General features: G+C 45.5%; 1 protein-coding gene across 1 annotated transcript in view; it reads right to left on the bottom strand.

Annotated features, from left to right (window-relative positions):
• PRKAR2B (protein kinase cAMP-dependent type II regulatory subunit beta) overlaps positions 1-14187 on the bottom strand; it is a 64759-nt gene extending 50572 nt beyond the window's left edge. Inside the window, exon 1 of the mRNA XM_081211670.1 lies at positions 13593-14187. Coding sequence (XP_081067796.1) covers positions 13593-13911 — 319 coding nt within the window. The 5' untranslated portion in view covers positions 13912-14187. The remainder of the gene's footprint in view (positions 1-13592) is intronic.
• Between the last annotated feature and the right edge of the window lie 2156 nt (positions 14188-16343).

Here is a 16343-nt window from a genome sequence, read left to right on the forward strand (position 1 = left end):
TGGAAGTTTTCTAGCAAGTAGTGGCATAATATAGGCTCTCTGGGGTCACCTGACTCCCAGGGCTAATGTTCTGGCTTGAACTGTGTGAAGATCCTATCACCAGCAGCCCTCATGGTACAAGAAGCCAGGAACCAATGCCTGATATGCACCCACACCCAGTTCATACCCCAGAGCATCCTACATGTGCCTGGAACACCCACATCAAAATATACACCTATCTATTGCAGCATGGCTGTGCCTCTGAAAGCTTGCTTTGAACTTCCCATGGTACGGTTTGAAATGCAATGAAAACCCACAAAACTCATTTGCATAGAGACCATGACCTCAAAAACAAACAAATGATGAAGTTCGCTACAGGTAACAAAAGCTCTACCACAGGGGTCAGCAAACTTTTTTAGCAGGGGGCCGGTCCACTATCCCTCAGACCTTGTGGGGGGCCGGACTATATTTTGAGGGGGGGGAATGAATGAATTCCTATGCCCCACAAATAACCCAGAGATGCATTTTAAATAAAAGGACACATTCTACTCATGTAAAAACACACTGATTCCCAGACTGTTTCAGGTTAAGAACAGACCTCCAGAATGAATTAAGTACTTAACCCAAGGTACCACTGTAAAATTATTTTTCTTGTTTTCAATGAAACAAGAACATACAATAACAATTTTATTATTTATACCCCACCCATCTGGGGTATAAATACACATGGATATTCTTGAAGATGTTCAGAGCTTTGCATTTGCACTACAACAGTGTAGCTTAGGTTAAAATTTAATGCTTAGAAAAAATCAAAACAATTCAGCCATTAAAAATACAAAAAAAAAAAAATCCAATTCGAAATGAGAAACAGACGAACGCTTCTATGGCATGCACAACAATCTAATATGAACTGGGTTTCTCCAAACCAAGGACATTCTTAACATGTTTTATTTATTGCCTGCACTGGGGCGGTTTCAAAAAAGCTTTGCTTCGGAACTGAGCAATGTAACAAGAGAGAACACAGCACACACAATAGGAAGAGATCCATAATTACTCATGATACTTAGACAATTACAAGTGGCAAACCAATCACATTAAGATGAAGCGAAAAACAGAACTGCACGCATCTTGCAACAATTTTCCTGCGTTTCCATAAGGCAAGAAACAGTAATGGCAGTGCCACTTCCCCCTTGGCCGAGATTTACAAAAACCTCCCTAGACACGCGGCAAAATGCAGAGGAACAGCAAGAGATCAGCTGCCTCCATCTCTAACACTGAACTTGGTGACATCACTGTCTCATACTCTCTCCTTTATCACTTACTGTAAACACTTGAGGCAATTAAAACGCAGCAATCCACAAAAAGCACTTCCCAAAGATCAACCACATTTTATCCTCCAACAGCTTTTCAAACGAAAGAACAGAGATGGCACACCCTAAAAGATGCTCGCTATGGCAGAATTAGATCACAGGACCATAATGGTTCCCTCCTAACCATCCATTTACTGTGCCGTTTAAGACATGTGAATGTGTGGTCTCTTCTCCCCAAAGTATTCTGTTCTTAGCAAAAATAATTTATCCTGGAGCAGGGAAAGGGAACCTGCAGACCTCTATAAATGTTGCTAGACTCCAGTTCCCATCATCCCTAAATATTGGCAATGCCGGCTGGGGCTGATGAGAACTGCAGACGACCAATTTTCTCCACCTGTCCTAGAGGGGGAAATCTACTTCTAAGTTTTTTCTCCCTTCAGTTCTTCTCTTCTAAAAAGAAAATAAAAACCCATGGGTCCTACCCAGCTAGATTTAACACAGAGTAGACCCACCAAAACTGGCTTAATTTAGCCATGTCCATTGATTTCAATGGGTCTATCCTAAGAGTGTCTAATGCTGAATACAACCCAAAACCCAACCATTTTATTTTATGATCTGGGAACTGTCTCGTAAATGTACTGGAACAGAGAGTCTCCTTTCTTTCCTTCCTTCCTTCCTTCCCCACTCATGTGGGCCTCCTGGGAAATGGGATGGAGGTAAAGTGTCAGCCTATTTGTACATTTTCCTGGTGGAAGAGAAGCACCCGCTGAAATGGGCTCTTATGTTCAACAATTAAAAAGCAAGCAAGCCCTACTTGAAATTATGCCTACACGCATGATAAATCCCGGTCTATTAAAATGTAAACTAAAAATCATGTTGTACAATGCACTTCTTCTTTAGAAGAGAAAAATACTGTTTCACTTACATTATACCAAACAGGCAGCACCAAAAACAAAAAACAAACACCTAGAACTAGTTCAACAATGGGTGGGAGGGGAACCAGAAAGCAAACTTCTTGTTGTTCCTTGATGCAGAACTCAGTGCTTGAAATGAATTCAGGTTGAAATGCACGCGTTCTTTATGTTAGATTTGTCTTATATTTTTGTTCCATCTATATTCAGCTATTATTATTATTATCATCTCTTAAATTTATATACTGCCATTCGTCCTTAGATCTCAAGGTCATTCACAGCATAAAAATACAACAGAAGTAATAATAATAAGGGACGCGGGTGGCGCTGTGGGTTAAACCACAAAGCCTTGGACTTGCCAATCAGAAGGTCGGCGGTTCAAATCCCCGTGACGGAGTGAGCTCCCATTTCTCGGTCCCTGCTCCTGCCAACCTAGCAGTTCGAAAGCGCGTCAAAGTGCAAGTAGATAAATAGATACCGCTCCAGCGGGAAGGTATATAGTGTTTCCATGCGCTGCTCTGGTTCGCCAGAAGCGGCTTAGTCATGCTGGCCACATGACCCGGAAGCTGGCTGCGGACAAACGCCGGCTCCCTCGGCCAATAAAGCGAGATGAGTACTGCTACCCCAGAGTCTGTCACGACTCTGGTCAGGGGTCCCTTTACCTTAATAATAAATAAATAAACAAAATTTTTATTTGTATCCCGCCCTCCCCAGCCGAAGCCAGGCTCAGAGCGGCTAACAACAGTACCGGGGTTCTCACACTTTCTACCTCCAGGTTCCACTTGAGATGGCTAAAAATTACTGAGGTTTGCCAATCACAAAATGGTTAATCCAGAAGCCTAAGTGGAGAAAGCTTCTTTCTTTTATATCTTCTCTGCACATCCCTACATGCTTCTCAAAGTATTTTTGCCCATCTCCAGGAATTTCTTCTCCAATGTTCCTTTCACACTTAACTTGCACCCTATGCAAACACCCCACCATGCCCGTTTCTCTCTTTGCTTCTCCCTGGTCTTTTTACATGAACCTCCTTCTCCTATAGCAAACTTCCTCTTACCCTTTTCTATTCCCAGTTTATGATTAAATATTAACCTTGCTTCTCGTATTCCACTTTCCTTCAACAACTCCTCTGTCCCTTTCCTCTCAGAGGAGAGCTACCTTCCTTCCCTCCTCCCTGCCTGCAAACTTCTCCATCTCCGAAACCACCTTTACTCAGGATGCAAGGAGTTGCTGTTCCTGGCATTGGTACAGCTGAAAGGCTAGTAGGCAGGGCAGGCAAGGAAAGAGGTACTGTGCAGACAGTGGCATTGGGGACCACCTGAAAGCGGTCCAAGACCCACTGGTGGATCCTGGCTCACTAATGGATAAATATTGGCTTATACACGCATCTAATACCTTTCAGTACTGTGATGGGAAAAGTCTGCTTCTGTCAGGGGCAAGCCAGCAGTAAATCACACTGAGCGAGTTGGAGTTAACTCTTTCTTAGCAAGACCAGGATCTGAACAGGAGTGTCAGGCCAAATGAACACAGCAGCTCATCTCCAGCAGGCAGGCACACTGTTGAATTTCTCCCTGTCACACAGCTCTTAGCACGCACAGGAGCACAGCCAGAAGACAAGCGGTTCTGCAACTCCAGTCTGAGGATTCCAGTCACAAGGATAGCTTAGACCTAACACCAAACCACAGACCTTGACTGGACATTCAGATTCCTCTTCTCCTTGCTATTCCCCACATGTGTCCATTTCCTCCCACCTTTCCTGGTTTGAGTCACGCCAGTCTGCCATTTCATGCAGACAAATACTGGTTTGTGTTGCCTTGCAAGCCTGTACTGGAAACCAGGGCGTGAGTGTGTGAGCCTGAGGATCCGGCCAGAGTCAAACCATGATTTTGCTTACCCTATGTGGTGGGATTGCAGCAAAATCAAAAAAATTGGGAAATGATATATAATGAGTTGAAGAAAATGTTCCATTTAACTTTTGTAAAAAAAACCTGAAGCATATCTGCTAGGGATTGTAGGAAAAGACCTGCCAAGGAAACTAAAAAACATCTTCATGTATGCGACAACAGCGGCAAGAGTCCTAATAGCACAAGGATGGAAGAATGAGGAAATCCCGACTAAAGAACTGTGGCAAGAGAAACTGATGGACTATGCGGAACTGGTGAAACTGACACACAAACTACGTGACAAGGACAACTGTGACTTTAAAGAAGAATGGGAACCTTTTACAAAGTACTTAAAGAAACAACAAAATGAACTGGACTCCTTGGCTGGTTTTGAATAAACATTCACAAACTTTTTATTGGTAATATATAGATAGATAAATAAATTAAGGTTTCATACAATGTTATAATATGCAGAGAACAATTTGTGTTGAGAAATCAGAGAGAGGAGCTGAGGGAAGTCTGGGTGGGGTGGGGGTGGGTTTTTCTTTCGGGGGAGGGGGGAATGGGAGGGAGAGGAAGATGGTGTATTTTGGATAAATTCTTATGTTGAAATTCCTAATAAAATTCTGAAAAAACAACAACAAAAACCATGATTTTGCTAAACCACTTTTTAAAGAAATGCATTCATTTCTACCACTTTGTTTACCTGGCCCTGGGATTCTTTCCAGTCAATCAATTTGTGTAACACAGGGGTTGTCAACCTGGTCCCTAACGCTCACTAGTGGGCGTTTCAGGATTCTAGGTGGGCTGTAGTGGGTTCTACGGCACAAGCTGAATCTTCCTTCCATCGAGCACTGTGGGCAGTAAGGAAATTTTACCATCAAGAAAGATGCCTTAGTGGGTGGTAGGTATAAAAAGGTTGACTACCCCTGGTGTAACACATTCAGTACAACATCAAATAATTACTTCTGAAAGCCCCGAAATGGCCCCAATTCAACTTCATTTGCAGGCAACAAGTCATGTGGGGTCCTACATGAGAATCTCCATCTCAATTAAATGATGTATCCAGATTTTTAAATGAGGCCTGGAAGAGTAATGTAATGCATATGAGGAATGTACAGCCAGTTGTGTCCCTGCTATGATGAGCACAGAATGATGTTTACGCATAAGTGTTTCTCTTACTAGTTTGGAGTACAGAAGCCCATTTAAAAGTAAAGAAATACACAATGAAATTCATATTCATAAACACTTATATTTTTGTGCTGTTTTTGAAACTCTGGCTTTTAAAAATGCATACAGAATTCTATAAATCCTAGCATTAATTTCATCATCTCTTAGTTATACAATTTGAGTGCAGTGGGAAGGCAGCAGTTGTTGATCAAATTATTTTGGTTTTGTTTTTTTTATCTTGGGATGAATATGCATGAAACTGAAACTAACAATCTTATCCATATCCTGCTATTTAAGTGATCTATGGAGAAAGCCCAGTTCTGGGATTTATGAGATACAAGACAAAAGAAAAATGAATTTATCTATTACACAGTCTTTACAGAAAAAAGCACAGAAAAAAGCAACAAGAAACTAGCAGGGGATGTAAAACAAACTGAAAATGAGTAGGATCCAGATTTGAGACATTTTAGTATGTCTAAACACACATCATAAATTATTTTAAAATTAGGCCCATCTTTTAAAGCCATCAATGGCCAAAGTTTCTGAATAGCAACTTAAACACCACTTAATATATCAATTAACCGTAACTATATCTGTTATCAGTGGATATTTGTACACCTTTATTACAACCCCGTAAAATAAATCCATTTTCTGCACACAAACAGTAGCGCCTTATTTTAATATTCCCTGTCCATGAACTTGAAAGCTCAAGTGCACAATCCTATACTTTTCTGCTCAGAAGTTAAGTCCCACTGAGACTCAAAACCAGGTCAGTTTCTGTTTGTATAATAAATCTCTTTAAGGAAATTGAGGATTTTAAGGCAGTTTCAGTCCTATGCTTGTGGTGCTTACCAAATCATTTCTTGGAAGTTATAAATGCTGCTAACATATCTACAGAAAACCAAATAATTTAAAAGAATGGTTTTCTGTCATTGTAAAGATAGTTTTGAAGCACGAAGACATTGTTTACAATAACTGTGCTTTAAGAATCAGGTCACTGAAAGTATTAATTTACTGCTGTCCACTTGCAATTCTTGAGCATAACCACCTACAATAAGAAATTAACATATAAATACAAAAAAATCCACCATTACAAATACAATGTGACAAGGTTCTTCACTCACCAACAGTTAAATCAACCGAGTTCTTAACATTACCGTAAGTCACAAATTTGACAGCCATAATGTAGATATTTTAATCCATTCTCTCTCTCTCTCAAGCTTGCACCTCCACTTTCAGGTTGTGTGATGGCTTTCTCCCCCCGGCCTCCCGGGGTTCACAGATGATATAATTGGCTTCATGAGTGTTCAGAGCTGCTGTGCACATCTACACTATCCAATCAAGATCTACACAGTTTCACCCAACTGCACATGTAACTGTTGGCTGCAGCATAACAACTGAAACAATAATGATAAGAGGATTTGCCTTCCCGGAGAGCATAGCTGTGGGAATGTTAGGTTTACACTTATTCCGTTACAAGTGGTTTAAAGCAGTGTTCCCCAACCTTGGGCCTCCAGCTGTTTTTGGACTACAATTCCCATCACCCTTGACCACTGGTCTTGCTAGCGAGGGATGATGGGAGTTGTAGTCCAAAAACAGCTGGAGGCCCAAGGTTGGGGAACACTGGTTTAAAGGTACAGCTTGCTCCAGGCTTGTGATAAGCCTAAAGGACAGAAGAGGGCCATGTTGCATCAGGCTAACGGTCCATCCATTTCAGCATCCCTTTCTCACAGTGGCCAATCAGATGCCTGCAGGGAACCCACAAGCACGACTGAGCGCAAGACCCTTCTCCCTCCTGTGGTTCCCCACAATGGGTATTCAGAAGCACATCTGCCTGTGAAGGCAGAGAACATGCCTAGTAGCCATTGATAGTTTGGTTGGTTGGCAAACATCAATTTCCCCTAAGGCAAGTCCCGGTTCTCCTTTTGACCCTTGGGGACCCATTAGCTCTATATGGTCACACCGCCACCATAATGCGTTCCTGTGTTTTACTATCACTTTGAGTACTATATTTCAGCACCCAAAGAATTTCAGCTTGTCAGCACCTGAAACGTTCTGAGCAGAGTTGGGAACACGCAATCCCCTCGTGCCATCAATGGTGATAACACATGCTTTCTGGAACACAGTCCACTGCCCTAAATTGAGAAAGATCCAATTCAGCATGGTCATTTGATTTACATTTTTTAATTAAAAACAAAACCTAAGGAAGTATGCAATGTTAATTTCAAATGCTGAAGTGCTTTCCCTTCTCTTATGGGACTGGTGATACAGACTGATCCAAGGCTAGCTTTATTAAATCTTGTTTATAGATGATCCTAAGAATTTACTGTTTAAGGACCTACTTCATTTTTCATTTCTGCAGCTAGAAATATATTAACACAATATTGGAAGCACTAGAAGCACAGCTCTTACAGGGAGGCTAACACAACATCAAGGAACTCAAACACCAAACACTTGCTTAATGCTTGACTATATTGTTTACACCGTATATGCATGGACTGTTTCTTGAGAGGTTGAGGCACCGTATTTTTCCATGCATAAGACACCCCCATGTATAAGACGCCTCCTATTTTTGGAGCCTTCAAATTAAGAAAACATCCCTCAGCAGTTCCCATGTATAAGACGAGCCCCAATTTTAAACCTAATTTTTGGTTAAAAAACTTAGTCCTATACATGGAAAAATACGGTATACGGTGGTACCTCGGGTTACATACACTTCAGGTTACATCCACTTCAGGTTGCAGACTCTGCTAACCCAGAAATAGTACCTCGGGTTAAGAACTTTGCTTCAGGATGAGAACAGAAATCATGCTCCGGCGGTGTGGCAGCAGCAGGAGGCCCCATTAGCTAAAGTGGTGCTTCAGGTTAAGAACAGTTTCAGGTTAAGAATGGACCTCCGGAACGAATTAAGTACTTAACCTGAGGTACCATTGCATGGTGATTGTTATAGGTATATTCAAAAACTGAAAAATAAAAGTGTTGTGTTTTTTTTCAAAAAAAACTTTTCTCCAGTAAAGAGACATAATTGGCCATAGGAAATATTTCATATGGGGAAAGACATTCAAAAAAATACAACAATCCTATACACCGACCCAAGTATAAGTCCCCCACCTGGGACTTTCTTCTCCAAGTATAGGATTCCATGGTCAGTATGTTTTAAACATACAAACCTTTGCCTGAAAATTGTTGTATAATAATACCTGTAAATATTTTAAGATATAACAACTCATTCAAGCACGTTCAATTGTAAGGAGGGGGAATGAAGGCACCAAAAACTCTCAATATACAAATTTGGGCACGCTTAAAGAGCTGCACACATAAATATGTGCACTTCCTAGATTTAGTTATCTGAAAGAATAATTACAACTTTGCTTTTTGTTTTGACTATTTGATTCTCAATTTGCACTCATTCCAGTTGACTTGCGTAATATTCATTACTGCTGATTAATTGTACAGAACAATGTGCTTCTAAAAGAAGAACTATTTCCATATCATTGGCTCTGGTACCTGCAACATTTAGAGTTCTACACATTTCACAGAATGTGGTAGAATTCTGGACTGTGCCACTTCAGACCAGGGTGGGGTGGGGGAGAGGGAGTGTTGTACCATACTTTTCTCTCTATAACACGCAGATTTTTTCTCCTAAAAAGTAAGGGGAAATGTCTGTGCGTGTTATTGAGCGAATGTGTGGTCCCTGGAGCCGACTGGCCCGAGCGCAGGGGCAAAAATCGGGCAAAAATCCAATCGCGTGCGTCAGGGAGAAGGGAGCTCCGTGAGAGAGGAAGCTGTTGCTTTCCTGCATTCTGCCTCAGGGTCTTACTGCCCACCCACTTCTGTTTCGGTTGCTGTTTGCTCAAACGGAACAAAGAGCAGGCAAATCCCATCCCCTCCAGGCAAGCAGAGGGGAAAGAAAAGGATCGGGTCCTTCCTTCTAATTCCTCTCCATGCTCCGGTGCTGCTGCGTCCAGGGAAGCATATTAGGGACTCGCAGGCAGCCGGAAAACATGCAGGTGGGAGAGAGAGAGAGAGAGAGAGAGAGAGAGAGAGAGAGGGAGAGAGCTGGCTGGCTTGGGTGGGTGGGTGGGTGGGGGATACTTTTGCCTTCCTTTCCTCCCTCCCGTTAAACCCCTCTCCTGCATTCTTAGCCAGCTGCTTCTCTGCACACCCCTCTCGTGCTCCTTGTCCCTTCTGTGTTTTTCCTTCCCTCCCCACTTAAAACGTGGTTACAAAGCACGGATCCACATGGATCCTCAGGATCTTTGCATTGGGTCACCCCAAATTCACCATCAGATCACATAGCATGTCCATGGCTACAGCCTGCACCAAAAAAATCACGCACCCACTGTTGCCTGGGGCTGCAGTGGTGCAAAAACGTGGTTACAAAGCACGGATCCACATGGATCCTCAGGATCTTTGCATTGGGTCACCCCAAATTCACCATCAGATCACATGGCATGTCCATGGCTACAGCCTGCACCAAAAAATCACGCACCCACTGTTGCCTGGGGCTGCAGTGGTGCAAAAACGTGGTTACAAAGCATGGATCCACATGGATCCTGAGGATTTTTGCATTGGGCTACCCCAAACTCACCATCAGATCACATGTCTGTGGCCACAGCATGAGGCACAAAAATGACTGTTTTATTCAGAATTTTTTTTGCTTGTTTTCCTCCTCTAAAAACAATGTGCGTGTTATGGTCAGGTGCGTGCTATAGAGAGAAAAATACGGTACTTTTGAATAATCTTCCTCTTAAGTAAACTAGGGAGAAAAACTCTAAATAGCTTTGTAGTTTTACTACATTCAGGAAACTTTTTTTGTGTGCGAAGAGGAGCATCCGTTTCCATGCCTACAAAGTGAAAAGGTTTGGTCCATTTTCCAACCATTTTACGTATGGAATGTGCAGAATAGGTCTTAAATCCATGGCCACACACTTAGCAGAAGGAGGTAGCAATCCTGAGTTGATAGAGAAAGTTGTGCCCCTTCTCGTGGTAAGCAGGGAACGTATTTTCTGAATGCTTCTCCACATATATTTTTTTTTAAGACTGCCTGCATATGCAACAAAACTAAAACAAGGAAGCAGTTTTGGCACCACCTTGCCACTTCTCTTTATCTCATCTCTATTCATTGTCTTCCTCCATTGCCCTCCCAACTGCTGCTCCCTACTAAACCAAAGTATGAGCCACTGAAATGATCGCACATTCTTCCCGTCTACCCATGCGTGCTTCCATTTCCCCCTTCTTCTGTTCTTTCTCAGTTTCTATGGAAGGCCCCTGGGGCAGGGACCTGTCATACCTGTTCGTGGTAAGCTTCATGCACATTGCACATAGACGGCACTCATAAATAAACGATGGTAATCAGGGAAAGAGGGTCTAACCCACAGCCAGCTAGGCTAGATTTCTATTTACAGGGAAGCACAAGGCTGTTGATTCTAATGCACAGGAGCCTCCAAAAATGTTGATTCGCCACCTACAGTCCTCTCTACCACCATCTTCCAAGCTGCAAGGGTAAGCAAGGCTTTGTTTCGAAGATCCCACATTACATAGCGAGTCTGTACAAAATCCCACAAACCCACTCTCCCATTTTGCATCAAAGTCCTGAAAATCGTGGCTTTCTTAACCTCACAGTCACGGTGCTGCAACACTGAGGTGTCTAGTGGAAGGTGTTTCATATGTCTACTTAAAACAGGCACAGGCAAACTTGGCCCTCCAGGTGTTCTGGGACTACAACTCCCATCATCCCTGATCACTGGTCCTGTTAGCTAGGGATCATGGGAGTTGTAGTCCCAAAACATCTGGAGGGCCGAATTTGCCCTTGCTTTGACTTAAAACGTAGCATGTGAATGCAATAAACCTGAACATCATACAGATACACAAGTCCCAGAGCCGGGTTGGCCTCAGCTCACTGCTGAACAGACGCCCGGGAGCAAACCAAGGCATGCAGAACATCTATGAGTGTTGGTTCCCACAATAAATTGCAATTTATCCACATGGGAACCATATAAACAACTGTGGTTCCTGTAACCATGAAGGAATAGAGGATCTCAGTTACAGATAAATATGACAAAGCTAACCATTTCTTGAAAAACAACAAACTAAAGACATAGGCCAAATATTGCCATTTCCCCTACAGTCAACTAACACCCCTACAGCAGCACTTGAATGCATATTCCCCATTGCACAACCAATGCATTTCTCAGCTTTTTGCATCAGCACTCTCTCTACCCTTGCTGGTTCTCTTTCCTTTTAAAGCCTCGTCCTCCTTTTAGAAAGTGTCCACTTTCACATTAACGGAACTGTTGATCAATATAGGTTTGTTAGCAGTTGCAAAGCCCTTTGTGTGTTTCCAAGGAGGAGGAAAAACAAAGGAAAAATTAGCCACCATCACTCAATGAGCCCTTTTGCAAGTAACATTATCTCCTGAAAGGACTACTTGCAATGACTGCCAGCTTGTTCCTAGCTATGCTTATCCAAAGCACAAAGAATCAATACTTTCCTAGACTTTTCTTAATTTTGGAATAGTTTTGCCACCCCAAAACTGAGAAACCCATGAGAAAGAGAAAGACAGGGAGAAATATATATAAATTGGAGCACAAACCCACAAATATGGGTTATCCCTGTTACTTCTATATCTTCCCCAAATCCCAAATTTGTGGAGGTTAAAGGTAAAGAAGGGACCCCTGACCATTAGGTCCAGTTGTGACCGACTGGGGTTGCGGCGCTCATCTCGCTTTATTGGCCGAGGGAGCCGGCGTACAGCTTCCGGGTCATGTGGCCAGCATGACTAAGCCACTTCTGGTGAACCAGAGCAGCGCACGGCCTTCCCGCCGGAGCGGTACCTATTTATCTACTTGCACTTTGAGGTGCTTTCGAACTGCTAGGTTGGCAGGAGCAACGGGAGCTCACCCCGTCGCGGGGATTTGAACCGCCAACCTTCTGATCAGCAAGTCCTAGGCTCTGTGGTTTAACCCACAGCACCACCCGAGTCCCTTAATTGTCAAGGGAAGGGAATTTGAATGTGTTCAGGGAAAGTCATTGCTTCAAGGTGTTGCCCCCATCTGACACATGAGAAAAACAGAAAGTTAGCGCCTTCTCATTCAACACACCAAGGCCAGCTTGGCTGGTTCAGCTTAGTCCTTCCATTATTTGAGAGAAGTAGGGAAGATTATCCGCAAGGACGCAAAGGAAAAACAGAAAGCTCAGGCATCCAGCAACTCATTTCCTCTTGCTGGTTTGCGAAGAATAAGTCTGCTAACAGCCCCTCATTACTGAGTGGGCAGGGATGGTGACAAGCGAAGAAGCTCATCACGCCTCTCCTTCTTTCTCTGCCTCTAGGACAGCTTTGGAGGAGGGGGGGGCGCCATTCAAAATCCAAAGAAGCAGAACTGAGCTGCACATCACATGAGCAGCTTCTCACGCAGCTCATCCCAGGAAAGGAGAGTGGTATGGAGATGCTATTCGTACCCTAAATCCTGAGCTTCTTGCTCAGGTATACCAAGGCCTGCTCCTCCACTTCCCAAAGATGTCTCTGACTATCACCAAAGATATGGCTACTTGCCCTATGGCGAGATCTGCCAAGTGACAGCTCACACGGTGAAGAAGAAAAAAATCCCGCCTCAGAAGCCGTGTCATCTGGCTCTTGGCAGCTCTACCAAGTGTTTACCCAGGCATTTGCTGAACGGTTTCATTCATAAGGAAACAATTGTTTTTCCTCCCCAAATTTGTGAATGAAAGACACCCCACACCTTCCTCTCTGGGTTTCCAGACCTAAGCGCCCAGCCAGAAAACTTCCCCAACTTACTCCAACTGCTGATCTGCAGAGCAAGCGGTTCTTCTAAGGGCACAGGAGCAGGGGCCAGCCCTAAAGCTGGCAACCCAGCCCCTGGGAACCTTTAACTGCTTGGGCGGTGCCAAATATGAGGGAGATCTGACAGCTTGTGGGGTGATGTGGGGTGGGGAGGTTGGTTCCTGTAGCTTAAGAAATGACTAAGATTGCAGGGGTAAATATCCTGTAGTATTATTATTATTTTATTTATATACTTCTTAATACAAAATGAAAAAAGACATCAAAGCAGTTTACTGGCAGAAATGCAGCTTTTTGGGGGGGCAGGAAGAGACTCCCTGGCGGGAAACGACCCGCTGCCTTTGTTCCCTCCCGAGGCGACTCGAGGGGGCGGCACCCCAGTTCCCCCACCTTCACCTCAGCGCCGAGGGGAGGGGCGCGTGGGCCTCGGGGTCAGCCCTGTCCCCCTTTTCTGGGGGAAATGGGGCTGGAAGCAGACTCCCCCCTGCCCCCCTTCGCCCTCCCTTGGCGGGGGGCGTTTTCCGACGGAGGCTGGGCTTACCGGCGAATCCTTCCGCCTCCTCGTCGTCGTCGTCGTCCGCTTCGGAGTCGGTCTGCATGGGCTCCCGGGCGAAGTTGACCCCCCGGCCGCCCTCGGAGGGGGCCCTGCGCAGCGCCTCGGGGGGGCCCGCATTGAAGTGGCGCTGGCCGGCGGCGGCGGCGCTCCCGTCCTCCTGCCGCCCCCCCGGACCCGCCTCCGCCTTGAGGCGCCCGAAGTACTGGAGGGCGAATTCCAGCAGGTCCCCCGGCTGGCTCCGCAGCACCTCCACCGTGAAGCCCTGCAGCAGCTCCGTCAGCCCCTCCGGGACGGAGATGCTCATCCCGGGGGAGCGCGCGGGGTGGGGCGGGGGGCAGGAAGGCAGGTGGGCGGGCGGAGAGGGAGGAGGAGGGGGGAGCCCAGCGGGGGTCCCCGAGCCACCCGCTCCCCCCCGCCGAGCTTGCAACCGGGCACTTGCAAGGCTGCTGCTGCCGGTGCCGGTTAGCTGGCTCGCTTGCTTGCTTGCTTGCCTTGGCTTCCTTGCACCCCCGCCCTGCTCCGTGCAGCAGCAGCAGCAGCAGCAGCCGGGAACCAGCCAGTCCCGACGGCGACTGCAGCCGCATCTCCCGCCCCCCAGCGCTGGGGGAAACCTCGCGCGCATGTGACCCGCGAAACCATGACAACCTTCCGCCGCGCGCGCGGCTGCTGCTGCTGCTGCAGCGTTGCAAATGCAATCGGAGGAAGGCACGCGAGCAAGCAAGCAAGCAAGCAAGGCCCGGTTGGAGTTGCGGGGCTGCATCGGCGCTGGGAAAAGCCTTCCATGATAAGTCAATATAGTGCAATGGAAGAGTCCCCCGGAGACTGCTTTGGGCTTGCTGCCATATTATTTTTTTACTATTCCCGCCCCCCCCAGCTCCTCTTTCTATGAAACAGCAGCATGGTTTCTAGAAATCGGCTGAGCTGCCATTTCCCTGAAAAGCTGCCTCCCACAAATCAGGCTGCTGTTAAAGGCGCAGGAACATGCCGGGCCTGTTTCCCCTCCTTTCGCCTTTTCTTTCTGGTCAGTTGGCAGCTCTGCTCGTCTTTTGTGGCAGAAGATGCTGTTGCTGTTGCTGCTGCTCCTGACAGGAGGTTCATAAAGCTTGGAGCGTGGCCAGGGGGCTGTTTAATTAATCGATTAATTTTGTATACTGCCCTTCACCTGAAGATCTCAGCATAAACATACTTTAAAATACAGAATAATGTATTCATGGCCAACTCGGGGGTTACGCGCTCATCTTGCTCTATAGGCCGAGGGAGCCGGCGTACAGCTTCCGGGTCATGTGGCCAGCATGACTAAGCCGCTTCTGGCAAACCAGAGCAGCGCACGGAAACGCTGCTTACCTTCCCGCTGGAGCGGTACCTATTTATCTCCTTGCACTTTGACGTGCTTTCAAACTGTTAGGTTGGCAGGAGCAGGGACCAATCAACGGGAGCTCACCCCATCACGGAGATTCGACCCGCTGACCTTCTGATCGGCAAGTCCTAGGCTCTGTGGTTTAACCCACAGCACCACCCGCATCCCTCTTAAATATTATTAAATTAAAATTATTAAATATTAGCTTCTTATTAAATAATAAGTGGTGTTGTGGGTTAAACCCACAGCGTATTCATGCTGGCCACATGACCCGGAAGCTGTACGCCGGCTCCCTCAGCCAATAAAGCGAGATGAGCTCCACAACCCCAGAGTCGTCCACGACTGGACCTAATGGTCAGGGGTCCCTTTACCTTTAAATAGTTATTCTGATCTGGTATTATTTGCTGCCTTAACCGATATACAAGAAACACAGATGGAACTTAGTAACAGCGGCATTAATAAGCATTTATATACTGCTTGAGTGTGCAAAGTGCTTCACATATTTTGTAATCGTTAAAAGTACCCTGTAAGGTCAGGTAGCAGTATTACCCCCATTGTTCAGATGTGGAGCTCAAGGCTGAGAAAAAGTGGCATGCCTAAAGATTTTAGTGAGCTCACACTAATACTATTAGTATTGGTATTATTAGTATACCACCTTTCACCCAAAGATCTCAAGGTGGTTCACAACAGATTTTTTTTTTTTTACTGAAAACTACTTTGTCCCTGGGACAGTGGCGCTGTGGGTTAAACCACTTGCCGATCGGAAGGTCAGCGGTTCGAATCCCCACAACAGGGTGAGCTCCCGTTACTCAATCCCAGCCTAGGACTTGCCGATCGGAAGGTTGGTGGTTCAAATCCCCGCAATGGGGTGAGCTCCCGTTACTCGGTCCCTGCTCCTGCCAACCTAGCAGTTCAAAAGCACATCAAAGTGCAAGTAGATAAATAGGTATTGCTCCAGTGGGAAGGTAAATGGCGTTTCCGTGTGCTGCTCTGGTTCGCCAGAAGCGGCTTAGTCATGCTGGCCACATGAAACGGAAGCTGTACACTGGCTCCCTCGGCCAGTAAAGCGAGATGAGCGCCGCAACCCCAGAGTCGGTCACGACTGGACCTAATGGTCAGGGGTCCCTTTACCTTTACTTTACTTTGTCCCTATGCAGTGTTCTTGCTTCTGTAACTTGGCAGCAAAGTTGCTAAGCTGGCCTCAGCTTTGTGGTACGTCTCATTTTAAATCCTTCCAAAGAATATTTTTGGTCTGTTGTCTGGTTTTACTTCAATGCTGGACAAAAGGTCACACTTACACAAAAGGGTCCACAAGCCCTTTCTCTCTGCAGTGTGCAAACTCACATAGCTAACGGCCGTGGGCATTCACAATACAACTA

Source organism: Podarcis bocagei (assembly GCF_964188305.1).
Source record: "Podarcis bocagei genome assembly, chromosome: 10".
In the NCBI taxonomy this organism is placed as follows: Eukaryota; Metazoa; Chordata; class Lepidosauria; order Squamata; family Lacertidae; genus Podarcis; species Podarcis bocagei.